A 15,172-nucleotide genomic window follows, 5' to 3' on the forward strand; every position below is an offset into this window, starting at 1 on the left:
TAATTTAGCTACTCCATTTGCTACGATAACATGACCCATTGCTTGAATTCCCTCCTCTTGAGCTGCTTTTACACTCTTTTTAACTATTCTAATCATCTCAAAGAGTTCATAATTCCGTTCTTCTACTAAATCATTATTCCACCATTGTGGCTCCAACTGCAACAGTTGCACATGTGGAACATGAATTCCTCCCAAGTGAAGAGGATAGAGAATCTCAAGGCAAAATGGATCAGGAGGAATTGGACACAACTTCCCTCCGTATATCATATTTTCACTTATTCCATCATGTAATATACACCACTGTGCTTCTGACACCTGCCATGCACCTGTGGCTTGATCTAAAGGAACTACTTCCCAAACTGCAGAACCATTAAGAGATAGACTAAACATTGTAGAACATGAGCAAATTACCCACTCATGTTCCTCAACACAACAATCTGTGGTAGAAATCATTGGTGTGTCACCTTCAGCCCAATATCCATTCCTACCTAATCTAATTACTGAATTTCCTTGTCTAACCCCCATAGATTGGAATTGCCTGACTGTCATAATATTACGTTTCCCATATTGAGGCCATATCATAATCAAAGGTAACATCCCAGAACCTGACAACGAATTTTCATTAATAGCGATTTTAACTAATGGAATATGTTTAGCAGACGTTAAATTAAGTTGTTTACCGAAAACCACTAACAAAGATTCTGTTATTCGCTCAGGAATTTGTCCCATTCGAATAACTTGAATATCCTCTACCATCTGATCCTTTAGATTCTGGGCTAAGAATAAACACGCCGCACGATGTGTCTCAAAATTAGATGATTTTGTTAATGCATCTGCCAATTCCTTCGCTGCGTTATTAAGATGCTGACCCGCTGCTATAATATGCAGAGAACCTTGAAGAGCCTCAGTGAGTCCTTTCCCAGTCATTGTTCCCACCCACTGAGTATACTCGCTTAGTTGATTAAGTTGAGCAGTATTACTAATTGAATTGACAGAACCAAATACCCCCGCTATGTCTCCCCATATACTTCTAGGTTTACGATATTTACTACTCAGAGGATTTTTAGAGGTATAATACTTAATTTCTTTTTCCAACCAACTTCTTATTTGTGTAAAATTACCACAATAAGACTGATCAAAAACAGTAAGAAGGGATTGCAAATTATAATTAATGCGTTGTCGCACCATATGGGCTTCATTTATCAAGGTTTTTGTTTCTTTTGCCAACAAAATACCATGAGCTGGTGCAATAGTTGTATTTGGGCATGTTGTAGCTTTGTTTGTCTTTTCCGCAGACAGATAAAAACACCTTCCAATTTCCCCAGTTTCTAGCTCAGTCTCACAATATTCATTCTCATCTTCTGAATGCCATACTCGTGCATAATTTCCCTTGAATCTTGTTGTTCTTGAGGAAGTATCCCACAGAAACCCTTCACATGGTACCACTATGGGATAAATACACCCTTGGGCCAATGAGTCCCATATTGTAAGCATGTGAGTACGATTCATAACGAAATTAATTTCCACATTAGTAGATGTTATGAGGTCTAACCCCACAACTTCGCATTGTTCTTTTGAACAAATATCTCGTCTTTGAGCACTACCAATATACCCCCCGTCTTTTACCGGCCAAATTACTCTGCTTTTGTAACATTGATGGTAAAAGTTACATCCTCCAAAGATGTCCTTACGATATTTAGCAAGGTCTTTATCATTATGTGGTACCCAATCCCATAATCCCCATCTGGAAATAAAGGGTAGAGTAAAATGTTGACCAGATTTCAGAGTTGTATTCCGAGTGATTCCTTGAACTCGAGGAGTCCATAAAGCTTGGCTTCCTTGATAAATGCCAAGTAAAATTAAAAATAAGCATACCATTGTCGTTGGGTATCGAGAATAACTTGCAACCATCTCTAATCAATGTCAATGGAATTGATTCCTGAAATGGAAGCAGAGAAATAATTAACATCACTTCTTTATTCCCAGTCTTTAAAACTAATGGATGAACATTGTTCAATTTCAGGCCATAAGCTATCATTATCATTTTGTTCATTCACTAGGCAAGGTTTAACTTGTGACCAATGATACCATCTATCTGTCCCTACACCCTTTCCTTTAAGGCAAACACTTGTATCAGTAGTTAAGAGTATCTCATATGGTCCCTCCCATCGAGGCTCTAAACCTTTCCTAAAAATTCGTTTGATCATAACAAAACTGCCTAACTCGGGAATGTGTGGAATATCAGTAGTGGTGTGTTTTTCATCCCATCGCTGTTGAGCTTCTCGCACTTTCTTATTATTGTCTTTAGTAGCTTTATCCAGCATTGCGAGATAGCGTCGTAACTTTTCTTGGAACAAAGTAGAGTCCCCTCCTGTTCCCGCAGGTGGCGGAGCATCATGAGGTAGAACCATTGCTCTTCCGGTCATTAGTTCAAAAGGGGTTAGTCCTGTAACTCTGTTTGGAGTTGCTCTCAAGTTCCACAGAATAGCAGGTAATAACTTATGCCACCCTTGGCCAGTTTGCAGAATGGCTTTGGTAAGAGCGGTTTTCAACGATCGGTTCATTCTCTCGACCAGCCCCGAACTCTCCGGCCTGTAGGGGATGTGGAATTTCTGTTTAATCCCCATCAACTTCATTGCTTCCTTCATCAATTTCCCAGTGAAATGAGTTCCATTGTCAGAATCAAGTTCATATGGAAGACCCCAGCGAGGAAAAACTTCTTCCACCATTACTCGTGCTGTCGCTTCAGCAGTGCAAGTTTTTGTCGGGAATGCTTCCACCCACCTGGTAAATCTGTCCATGATTACAAGAATGTATTGATACCCTCCACTGGGTGATAAAGGTCCTGTGAAATCAATTTGGAGATGCGTCCATGGACCTGTTGGTCTGGGTGCATGTGACATTCGCACCTTTACAGATTTTCCCACATTTGCCTTCAGGCAGATCAAGCATCTCCTACAGTAATCATCAATGTCTCTCATCATTCGTGGCCACCACCAAGTCTCACTGATTTGAGCTTTCATTGCTTTTGCTCCAGCATGTACTTTTCCATGATACAGCTGCATTAGTTCTCTTCTTGTTCCGATAGGCATCACCACTTGTCCTGTTGGAATTCTCCAGATACCTTGATCATCCTCTTTTGCACCTGTCTTTGTGCTCCGTTAGGAACTGGTTCAAAGCTCTATGAAATACAACAGGAGAAAGATTAAGACCTTGTGGGAGTCTATTCCAAACATACTGTTTTGCGCCCACTGTAAAGGCCAATTTCTCTTGAGATCTTTCGTCAATAGGTATAGACCAGAAAGCCGACAGTACATCTAGTACCGTAAATATTTTAGCATTACCTGGAATATCATTCAAAATGGTGGCAGGATTGGCCACAATAGGATGCGGTTTTGGTGTTACACTGTTAAGTCTTGTGTAATCAATAGTTAGTCGCCATGAGTTATCGGATTTCCTGACAGGCCAGACAGGACTATTAGTGGTAGATGAAGTTTGTCTGATGATTCCTTCAGCTTCCAAGTCTGCCACTATCTCCTCCACGGCTTGTCTTGCTTCAGGTCGGATGGGGTATTGTTTATGAGGGGCATGTATCGGTCCTTCAATAACAATGGGATCAATGTTGGCTTTGCCACAATCCAATTTGTGTTTAGCCCAGACATCCGGATATACACTGCACAGAAGACCCCACACACCGTCTTTTCCCCAGTCTCTGATAATTGGTTTTGCTGTACCAACAGACCTTAGGTTACATGTGCGATCTTCGTGTGGTATTATCCCAGCTGTTGTAGCGATCTGACGACTGTCTGTGAATATGATCATGTTTAACAATGGAAGAATGTCCATGCCAATAAGGCTTCCTTGTGAATTTGGCCCCACCCAGAAAGATGTCCATAAGACTTCATCTTCATGTATTTGCAAAGGAACTTGAATACTTTTGTGAAATTTTGTGATACCTCCTCCAACTCCTTCAACTTCCATTGTTTCATCTGTTGTAGGTAAGTTCAAATCTGTTATTGAAATTGCTGCTCCTGTGTCAACCAAAATGTCACATGGGTGGCCCCCTATTAATGCATTGATGAAAAGGCGATTGTCTCTTTTCTTACCAAAACAGGGGGCCGCTGATTCCTATTGCGGACGCATAATCCCCTCAATGAGCTGACGGACTTGTGCTTCAGTCCACGTCTTCCCTTGAGAGGTTTCATCATGGTTTTTTACACTGGCCTGTTTAAATGATTGACCTTGACCTTCTGCTCCACCTCCTTTAGCCCAGCAATCTCTTCTGACGTGTCCAGGCTTTCCACAATGGAGGCAAACAATCATCTTTTTCCTTGTATCCATGTTGTATTGAGCTGTTGCCACTCCTCTTCGATATGGCTTGTTTCCTTCTTCTTTGTTTGATCTCATAGCCATTTCTAAGCGGCCAGCCCATTGCATAATTTGATCAAATGTCTCACCTGGATTGACTCCAAGTGATAAGGCTTGTTGGTATTTTGCGCTAAGTCCATCCACAAGTGTGTCAGTGAACTGTACATCATCTCTGTCAGGTTGTTTCTTGGCACAGAGAGCCCATCTCTCATAAGAATTCCACTTACGTAGAGCATATTCATCTGGAGATTCATCATCCTTTTGCTTAATCAATGTCACTAATGTGAAAGGAATTTTACCGCTGCCCAAGATTTCTTGGATTTCTTTTCGGAACTCATCTAATGCTTGCCAAAGACCCAGTGGTCGTCCCTGGCCATCAACCCACAAGTCTATCCATTGGGCTGTTGTGATCGATGCTGGCAAGCGTTCCCATCTGTCTCTTGGGATTTTTGCCTTTACAATGGTGTGTATGTCTTTTAATGTCATTTGATGAGCTTCGACTAATGAGTCTAATTCTCGCCAAAACTCTGTGTTTGGATCTTGTCTCTTCAGAGGAGGCAGGGCTGTGAGAATGGCTTGACGTTCTCCTGGTGTGAATGGTCTCTCTTCTGTCATCAGTTCAGATCCTTCCCTTTTAACAGCAGGTGAAGAAAATTCAGGTCCAATTTTGTCAACAGTGATCATGTCGTCATCTCTCGTCTCCTCACCCCAGTCCGATCCATAATTACGAGCTGGTGTACCTCGCAACATGTCTCTGTTTGGCTGAACTGATTTAGATCTCATTATTATTGGAGCGGCTTGTGCAGATGCAATATACATTTTGTCAACTGGACCTCCATTTGATCTCGAAGCTTGAGGCTGTATCAGAGGTTTAGATGAATCTATATATTGTTCAGGCAAAACTGGATAAATTGGGTTGTAAGGGGGCGGCGTTACAGTTGTTGCAGATTTCACTGGTGCTTGAGAATATTTCTTTTCAGCTTCAGTTATTATATTTGTCCAATCTGGATCAAATGAATCATTACTGGTTGTATTTTCTCCATCTGAACATTTAATGGACATAATTTTGTTCAATTTGTTATATGCTTCAATTTGAGGTTTCATGGCTTCGACAAGTGGAGTTGGGCACCCATCAATACCGCAACAAATTCCACCTTGTTTTAAAATCCAATGTGCGGCAAGGATTGGAAACACTTTTGACTTGATGGAGTCTTTCTGGGACTCAAACCAGCTTAACTGCACATCTATAGATGCGTTAATGTCCAATCCTTTCTTCAAAAACTTAGCTTGCTTTTTATTTTTCCTTTCCAGGTACCAAGCAGATATTGTTCTGCTATTATAGGCACTTGCCATTGCAGAGTATTTGTCACTCTGTGTCACTCTGTGTCTTGTATGCTCAAAACAGCAGGGCTATTTTTGTGTGCGTGGGTGTGTGTGTGTGTGTGTGTGTGTATGTATGTATGTGTGTGTGTGTGTGTGTGTGAATTCCAGGGGAGGCCCTCTGCTGCTCTCCCTCTGCTTTTCTCCCTCTGCTTTTCTCCCTTTCCACCTGGCGTCTTTTACTCAAGAACAAAAAAGGGAAAAAGGAAACAAAAAACAGAAACAAAAAGGTTAACTCTAATAATTTATGTTTTCTTTGTTTGCTTGTCTCAGATCAATTGATTGATTTGTTTTTCCTACATATAATTTTATTTTATTTTTAAAAGTTGCTCTCAGATCAGTCAACCTCCTCAAACACTGAACAGCTTCATTGTCAAAAATTAGAATGCATGCGATTCTAGCTCCTTTTACATTGATTCCCTTCTTCTAAGGGTTCAATCCTCTGCGTATTTAAACGTTTTAGGGTTTCTTTGTATCTCTATATACTGCACTGAGCTAACCCGGAGCACAGACCCGCCACTTTAAACCGCTATAAATCACCGCTTGTCACACTATCCTCGTCCCCTTCTGAAACGATTCTTCGGTGTGTTGAAATATGTAGAGAAAAATCTGCCCTCGGTTTTTACAGTCTCATCATATTCAACCACCTCCCAGTCATAACAAGCTAATTGCTAAATCGCCTTACAGCTAATTCTACAAATTTGACAAATGGCCTTTTTCTAACAAAGGTCCATTTTCTAAAGTCTTTTCAAAAATTAAAAAGACTTCCCCAGCTTCATTCAATATTTCAGAGGTTTACTGACCAGAGCAACTCAAATAAGTCACATCAAATTCAAATTATTTAATTATTTTCCTTTTTTCTGACACATATATATTCATTGGCAACACAACTGGTACTTTGAATCACACAGTTCTTTTAAGCAGTTTCAGTCAATGTCTAATCACCAGGCAGACTTATAATTATTTAGAATAAAATAAAGTCTTACCTGAAATGATGAGACAAATGCCCGATCAGCATCCTGTTCGTGACGCCAAAATGTAGATTCAGAATTATTTCTCTTTTCCCCGGTATTGATTCACGGGACGAGACACCAGTTATCTTGCCAAGAAAAATCTTTTATTCTTATATGTCAGGAGAGAAACTTTGAGAAGATGTTGTATTCACGCCAGGTCTATGCGTTTCCGTGTTTCTCTGAAGTGGTACAGTGAAATTCAGCTTATATACATCACAGACAGACTTACAGCTTCCATTTAAGGTAACAAACATGTTGCTTTGAGCTTTTTAAAATTGGAACGTAGCCTATATGTCATCTTCAACATGTCACACTCCACTCCCATATTAAGAACTATCCTTGTTGTTTACTTTGGTGATATGCTTGCATCAGTGGAAACTGTTGTACACTGTACACCCTTAGCAGAATATAGCTTCCCTCTGTCTGACATGTGATCCTCACATCATGCTATCTATAGTTTCTTCATGCATTCAAACACATGCATTTAAACTCCATAAGATAATACAACTGATCATGAATACCAATAAAGAATAATAATACAGATACACACTATTAATACTGAAATTATATTAAAAGATGAAATTTTAGATCTTCAATCCTAATGATCTGAGTGATCTGTTGGGTTTATATTCAGTGAGCATATCTGCAATGTATTTAGGACCTAGGCCATTAAATGATTTATATACCAGTAATAATACTTTAAAATCAATCCTAAATGTGACTGGAAGCCAGTGTAAAGACCTGAGGACTGGTGTGATGTGTTCAAATTTTCTGGTTCTGCTTAGGATCCTGGCGGCAGCGTTCTGTACGAGCTGCAACTGTCTTATGGTCTTTTTGGGAAGGCCAGTGAGGAGTCCATTACAGTAATCCACCCTGCTGGTGATGAAAGCATGCACAAGTTTTTCTAAGTCCTGACTGGAAACAAAGCATCTAATTCTTGCAATATTTTTCAGATGATAATATGCTGATTTGGTTATTGCTTTGACATGACTACTGAAGCTAAGGTCTGACTCTAGAGACACACCAAGATTCCTGACTTGATTTTTTGTTGTTTGACCTCTGGAGTGGAGGTATGCGTTCACCTTGAGAACTTCATCTTTGTTTCCAAACGCAATGACTTCAGTTTTGTCTTTGTTTAACTGAAGAAAGTTTTGGCACATCCAGCTGTTTACTTCATCAATGCATTGGAATAGGGAGTCAATGGGGCTGTAATCGTTAGGCGATAGGGCTAAGTAGATCTGTGTGTCGTCTGCATAGCTGTGGTAAGAGATTTGGTTCTTTCTCATTATTTGGCTCATTGGAAGCATGTACAGGTTGAATAGGAGTGGCGCAAGAATTGAGCCTTGAGGAACTCCGCATGTCATGGATGTCCACTCAGACTTATGGTCTCCTATACTCACATAGTAACCTCTCTCTTCTAAGTATGACCTGAACCATTTTAGGACTATCCCAGAAAGACCCACCCAGTTTTCCAGCCTGTCAAGAAGTATGTTGTGATCGACAGTGTCAAAAGCAGCACTGAGGTCGAGTAGCACCAACACTGATAATTTGCCTGTATCAGTATTTAAGCGAATATCGTTAATTATCTTTATGAGCGCTGTCTCTGTGCTGTGATGCGATCGGAAACCAGATTGAAAATTGTCAAAGTATCCATTCGAGCTTAAGAATTTGTTCAGCTGATTGAAAACAACTTTTTCAATGATCTTGCCAATGAAAGGAATATTTGAGATCGGTCTATAATTGCTTAATATAGTCTTATCCATATTACTCTTTTTCAGGAGGGGTTTGACAACTGCAGTTTTCAGGGAGTTTGGAAAACTTCCAGAGAGAAGTGAGGCATTTACCACTTCTAGCAGATCTGCTTCTAAGCTGTTTAACACACTTTTGAAGAAAGATGTGGGAAGAGCGTCAAGGGCGCAGGTTGATGTTTTAAGGTGCTGTACGGTTTCTTCTAAAATTTTGCCATCAATTTCTTTGAAATCAGACATAGTAACTACTTTCTCAGGTTGTGGTCTGATCTGTCTGACCCCAGTGCAACTCAAGGATGTGCTGATCACCTTTCTGATATTATTGATTTTCTCAGAGAAGAAAGAAGCGAACTCACTGCACTTGCTGTCTGAGAGCATTTCACTGGGAATCTGGCTCGGGGGGTTTGTCAGTCTCTCTACAGTAGCAAAAAGAGTGCGTGTGTTGTTTAAGTTGCTGTTAATAATATTTGAGAAGAAAGTCTGTCTAGCTTTGCCTAATTCCATATTGAAAGCATGGATGGTGTCTTTGTAGATGTTATAGTGGACTACAAGTTTTGTCTTCCGCCACATGCGCTCTGCTTTTCTGCATTGTCTTTTCATATTTTGCACTGCTGTTGAGTTTCTCCAAGGTGCTTTTTGTCTACCACTCTTCCTGACTTTCACAGGAGCAATATCATCAATTACACTTTTAACTTTTGAGTTAAAAGAATAAAGGAGAAAATCAACAGAGTCAGCAGATATGCTTGGTGTTAAAGATATAGCCTTCATAAATAGTACACTAGTGTTCTCATTTAAGCATCTCTTCTTGACAGACACAGATCTAGCTTCAATGGCAGGAGAGATCAATATATCAAAGAAAATACAGAAATGATCAGACAGTGCTACATCCTTAATAACAATCGATGAAATGTTTAGACCCTTACTGATAAGTAAATCTAGAGTGTGTCCACGATTGTGTGTCGGTCCATGTACATGCTGAGTCAGATCAAAAGTTTTTAAAACAGTTTTGATTTCTTTTGCCATATTGTTTTCTGCATTGTCTATGTGAATGTTAAAATCTCCAGAAATAGCAAAACAGTCAAACTCTGAGGAAATGGTTGATAACAGTTCTGTAAAGTCCTCAGAAAAGGCTGAAGAGTATTTTGGAGGCCTGTAAACTATTATAAGTAAAATGCGTGGAGCACCTTTTAACACAATACCCAGATATTCAAAAGACGGGTAATTACCAAATGATATTTGCTTACATTGATAGACATCTTTAAAAAGAGCAGCTACTCCTCCACCTCTCCTACCCGCTCTGCAGACACTCATAAAAGTAAAGTTAGGAGGGGATGTTTCATTGAGGACAGTTGCACTGCAGTTGTCTTCTAGCCAAGTTTCATTTAGAAACATAAAATCCAGGTTGTATGTGGTTATTAAGTCATTGACTAGAAGTGATTTGTTTTTAAGTGAGCAGATGTTTAAAAGTGCTAACTTGACAGTCTTACTTTTTGTACACACAGCAGTCTTAGTTTGGCGTGTAATAGGCACCAGATTAGATGGGTTTGCTGTACGGCTTTTGAAGGCCTTAGACTTTCTATCATGTAATCGAACAGCAATAGAGAAAGATACAGGCACACAGGGTTCCCGCTTGTTCTGTAAACATTTGAGAAAGTTACTGTTATCATAGCGGGGACCCGGCACATATCAATGAGAGCTGGTATCAGTTGTTTTTAGTTCACCTCGAGCAGAAGGAGGAGGGTGTGAGCCCTGTCGTTGTGGCAGAGACCGAAGAACTCTTGCAGGAGGAGGGGGAGGGCGAGCGGGGCCTGCAGGCTTTGGTGGTTTTAGGGCCTGCTGTTTTTTGGTTGATATCTGAGGGCTTGCAAAAGAGTGGGATAGTTTGGTTCCAGCATAGACCAGTTTTTCCATTCTCTCTGAGAAGCCCAGAAGTGGAGATGGTGGAGATAGAGATAGCGTGTCTGGTGAGAGGGGCTGTTGCTCTGGTGTTATCGGAGGCTGTAATATGCTGTCCTGGTTTCCCTGGCTGTTTTCCAGGAAGTCGTCCTTGGGTGCTGAATCTTGGAGCAGTTCTAGTATGTCACAGTCTATCTGTGGTGAGCTCTGTGGGCAGGGCTCAGCTGAGATTGTGTCCGTGAGCAGAAGTTGTTGTGGCTGAGTGGTGTTATCATTGTCCTTGTGTGACGTGTCAACCGCATGTCCATTCAGGTGCTGGAGTGAAGTCCTGTGGTCATTCATACTGTATCCAGGTGTGTGCGTGCCATTCAGGTTGAGTGGATTGGCACACACTGCAGAAGGATGATTGAGGGAGAAGTAGATATTGTCCTTTAGCACTCTTGAACCAAGTTTGTTTGGGTGGAGGCCGTCCTGTTGGAACAGTTGCCTCTGACTCCAGAAAAGATTGAAGTTGTCAATGAAGTTCACTCCTTTTATATTGCAGGTTTTTTGGAGCCATGTATTAAGCCCAAGCAACCGTGAAAACCTGTTTGTTCCTCTTGCTGGGAGTGGTCCACTTATGAATGTTTGTACTTTCAGTCTTTTCAGTGTTTCAAACAGTTCATTGAAATCCTTCTTAAGGAGTTCTGACTGCTCTTTATGAATATCATTTTTCCCCACATGAATGATGAGTCGATTTGCAGTCTTATGTTTCATCAGAATGTTCTCAAGTTCCCTGTTTACATCAGAAATTGTTGCTTGTGGAAGGCAGCACGTAGTTGTATCCCTGCTACTAGTGTGTCGGATAATGGAGTCTCCTACTATCAGAGTCGTGTGCTCGGCTGCGCTCTGAGCTGAGTGCCGCTGTCTGCTCGACCTTGAGCGCAGGTTAGCATCAGTGTTAGCTACTGGCTTATCCAGTCTGTGTTCGATCACATTCATCACGTTTGGAGATTCCTCATTTACATTCATTAATACTTCAAATCTATTCTCAAGATGTATAGGCGGTGGTAGGAGACCAGTGTTTGCAATCCTTGTCAGAGCCGTGTCTGGGGTAGAGGATGCTATTGCGGCAATATGTGATACTCGTGACAATCTGATGTCTCGAGTACCTTTGGGTCTCGCTCCCTGATAGTGCCATCGATTTGTAAGTCGATCGGCTTGTTTCTCTACACTCAGTATGGCCTGTGGAGGAGCAGTAGATTCATGAAACTCACCGGCTGTATGCTGAGGGCGTCCATGACGGAGCTCTGTTGTGTGTTCCGTCTGGTTTGGTGGTCCCGCAAATAACTTTGTTTCAAGAACTGCAATCCTTTGTAAAAGTCTGTGGCAGTTAGTGCAGCAAGTAGATTCCAGAAGAGGCATTTTCTCTTATCCTTATGCAGTTGTGTTTTCTCTTCCCCGGAATGTAAACTTTCAGTGGGAGGCTGGTCGAATAAAATAATTCAGCTTTTTTGTTGTAATCCAAGCGTTTGAGCACTGTGCTGATTTGCTGGAGTTGAAATTAGTTGATAAAAGAAGATAAAATATAAAAATATAAAAGCGATAGAGCAAAGCGCGGAGCAGTAAGCAAAAGCGTCCGAACAGTAGCTGAGCAGGAAGTAGCTTGTACAGTAGAGTACAGTGGTGTACAGTAGATGTAGTGTACAGTTAAGTACAGTAGTGTACAGTAGTGTACAGTAGAGTACAGTGGTGTACAGTAGATGTAGTGTACAGTTAAGTACAGTAGAGGTCGCTCAAACAAACCGTTCATCTGTTGCTGTTCCGTGTAACAGAAGAAGAGGATGCAGGAGAAATTTTCTACAATAATACACAAATAATACACTTATTTTACCAATAATAAAAAAAGAATCTATAATCATTTTTGCTTATGGTTTAACTGAAAAATCGAAGGTCAATAAAGGGGAAAACAAAGTAACTTGCTTATTAGAAAAAGTAACTCTTAAAACGTAGTTTTTTTAAAAGTAATGCGTTACTTTACTAGTTACTTGAAAAGTCAACTGATTATGTAACTCAAGTTACTTGTAATGAGTTACACACAACACTGTGTTTTTAACGTCGTCCGCCACCATCCTCTGCTCATCTCTCTCCTCCAGTAAGATCATGTTCGTGCTACAGATAGGCAGTGTGTCTCAGACAGACAGCTGTAACACTGCTCTGGATCAGGCCGATACCGTGGACCGGGCCGTGCTTCTCCAGTACAGCGTCAATAATGGAGTTAGCTGGCACGTCATTGCCCAACACCAGCCGAAAGACTTCATCAAAGCCCAGAGAGTGTCCTACAACATCCCACTGTGAGTCTGCAAACACGTATCACACACAGAATAATGTTGAATCACTTTTATTGTTTCTTGCCCCTGTACAGTAGAGCAGGTGCTAACAATGCCACGACTGATCAAATGTATACCTTGAATGTAATGTGTTCACACTTGTACTACGGTTATCTTGGTTCTTTTGTGCCTACAAACAACACAATGGCCAATCAGAGACATATATGTTGAGCGCGTCAACACAATGACCAATCAGAGACATATATGTTGAGCTCATCAACACAATGGCCAATCAGAGACATATATGTTGAGCTCATCAACACAATGGCCAATCAGAGACATATATGTTGAGCGCGTCAACACAATGACCAATCAGAGACATATATGTTGAGCTCATCAACACAATGGCCAATCAGAGACATATATGTTGAGCGCGTCAACACAATGACCAATCAGAGACATATATGTTGAGCTCATCAACACAATGGCCAATCAGAGACATATATGTTGAGCTCATCAACACAATGACCAATCAGAGACATATATGTTGAGCTCATCAACACAATGGCCAATCAGAGACATATATGTTGAGCTCATCAACACAATGACCAATCAGAGACATATATGTTGAGCTCATCAAAACAATGGCCAATCAGAGACATATATGTTGAGCTCATCAACACAATGGCCAATCAGAGACATATATGTTGAGCTCATCAACACAATGGCCAATCAGAGACATATATGTTGAGCTCATCAACACAATGGCCAATCAGAGACATATATGTTGAGCTCATCAACACAATGGCCAATCAGAGACATATATGTTGAGCTCATCAACACAATGGCCAATCAGAGACATATATGTTGAGCTCATCAACACAATGGCCAATCAGAGACATATATGTTGAGCTCATCAACACAATGGCCAATCAGAGACATATATGTTGAGCTCATCAACACAATGGCCAATCAGAGACATATATGTTGAGCGCGTCAACACAATGACCAATCAGAGACATATATGTTGAGCTCATCAACACAATGGCCAATCAGAGACATATATGTTGAGCTCATCAACACAATGGCCAATCAGAGACATATATGTTGAGCTCATCAACACAATGGCCAATCAGAGACATATATGTTGAGCTCATCAACACAATGGCCAATCAGAGACATATATGTTGAGCTCATCAACACAATGGCCAATCAGAGACATATATGTTGAGCTCATCAACACAATGGCCAATCAGAGACATATATGTTGAGCTCATCAACACAATGGCCAATCAGAGACATATATGTTGAGCTCATCAACACAATGGCCAATCAGAGACATATATGTTGAGCGCGTCAACACAATGGCCAATCAGAGACAAATATGTTGAGCGCGTCAACACAATGACCAATCAGAGACATATATGTTGAGCTCATCAACACAATGGCCAATCAGAGACATATATGTTGAGCTCATCAACACAATGGCCAATCAGAGACATATATGTTGAGCTCATCAACACAATGGCCAATCAGAGACATATATGTTGAGCTCATCAACACAATGGCCAATCAGAGACATATATGTTGAGCTCATCAACACAATGGCCAATCAGAGACATATATGTTGAGCTCATCAACACAATGGCCAATCAGAGACATATATGTTGAGCTCATCAACACAATGGCCAATCAGAGACATATATGTTGAGCGCGTCAACACAATGGCCAATCAGAGACAAATATGTTGAGCGCGTCAACACAATGACCAATCAGAGACATATATGTTGAGCTCATCAACACAATGGCCAATCAGAGACATATATGTTGAGCTCATCAACACAATGGCCAATCAGAGACATATATGTTGAGCTCATCAACACAATGGCCAATCAGAGACATATATGTTGAGCTCATCAACACAATGGCCAATCAGAGACATATATGTTGAGCTCATCAACACAATGGCCAATCAGAGACATATATGTTGAGCTCATCAACACAATGGCCAATCAGAGACATATATGTTGAGCTCATCAACACAATGGCCAATCAGAGGTGTTTAAGAATCCATTCAAAAGCACTAAAAATGCTAGAGGGAAATGCTGGTATCGTCACATTTTTTAAATTTTAGTCCTGACTTGGTACCGAATTCGGCACTTTTTGACAACTCTAGCCTTGAGCGTGAAGTTCTGGGGAATGAACTCCATGAGCGCTGAGAAGCTCCTTGTAGTCTGGAGCACTCAGATGGAGGAGCCTTGCAGGGAATGGGTTCCGCTGTTTCTGTCTCAGAAGCCGCCCCGCTCAGAGCTCCTCCCAAAAGTGTCTGGTCTAGGAGAACTGTCGGAACTCTTTGTCGGATTACTTATATCCCTTCCTCACAAGGCGGCGATTGCACTTTGGTGCCTTTCCGATCCAGCGATTTGCAGTTATTTACAAACATTAAAGTTCAACAGTT

At 40.9% G+C, this 15,172-nt stretch overlaps 1 protein-coding gene across 4 annotated transcripts in view; it reads left to right on the plus strand.

Moving 5' to 3' along the window:
• Positions 1–15,172, plus strand: part of reln (reelin) — a 174,577-nt gene that overhangs the window by 152,480 nt on the left and 6,925 nt on the right. For all 4 annotated transcript variants that reach the window (XM_079621465.1, XM_079621464.1, XM_079621466.1 and 1 more), the window contains one exon: positions 12,541–12,738. In XM_079621465.1, coding sequence (XP_079477591.1) covers positions 12,541–12,738 — 198 coding nt within the window. The remainder of the gene's footprint in view (positions 1–12,540; positions 12,739–15,172) is intronic.

This window comes from Phoxinus phoxinus (assembly GCF_949152265.1).
Source record: "Phoxinus phoxinus genome assembly, chromosome: 8".
Classification (NCBI taxonomy): domain Eukaryota; kingdom Metazoa; phylum Chordata; class Actinopteri; order Cypriniformes; family Leuciscidae; genus Phoxinus; species Phoxinus phoxinus.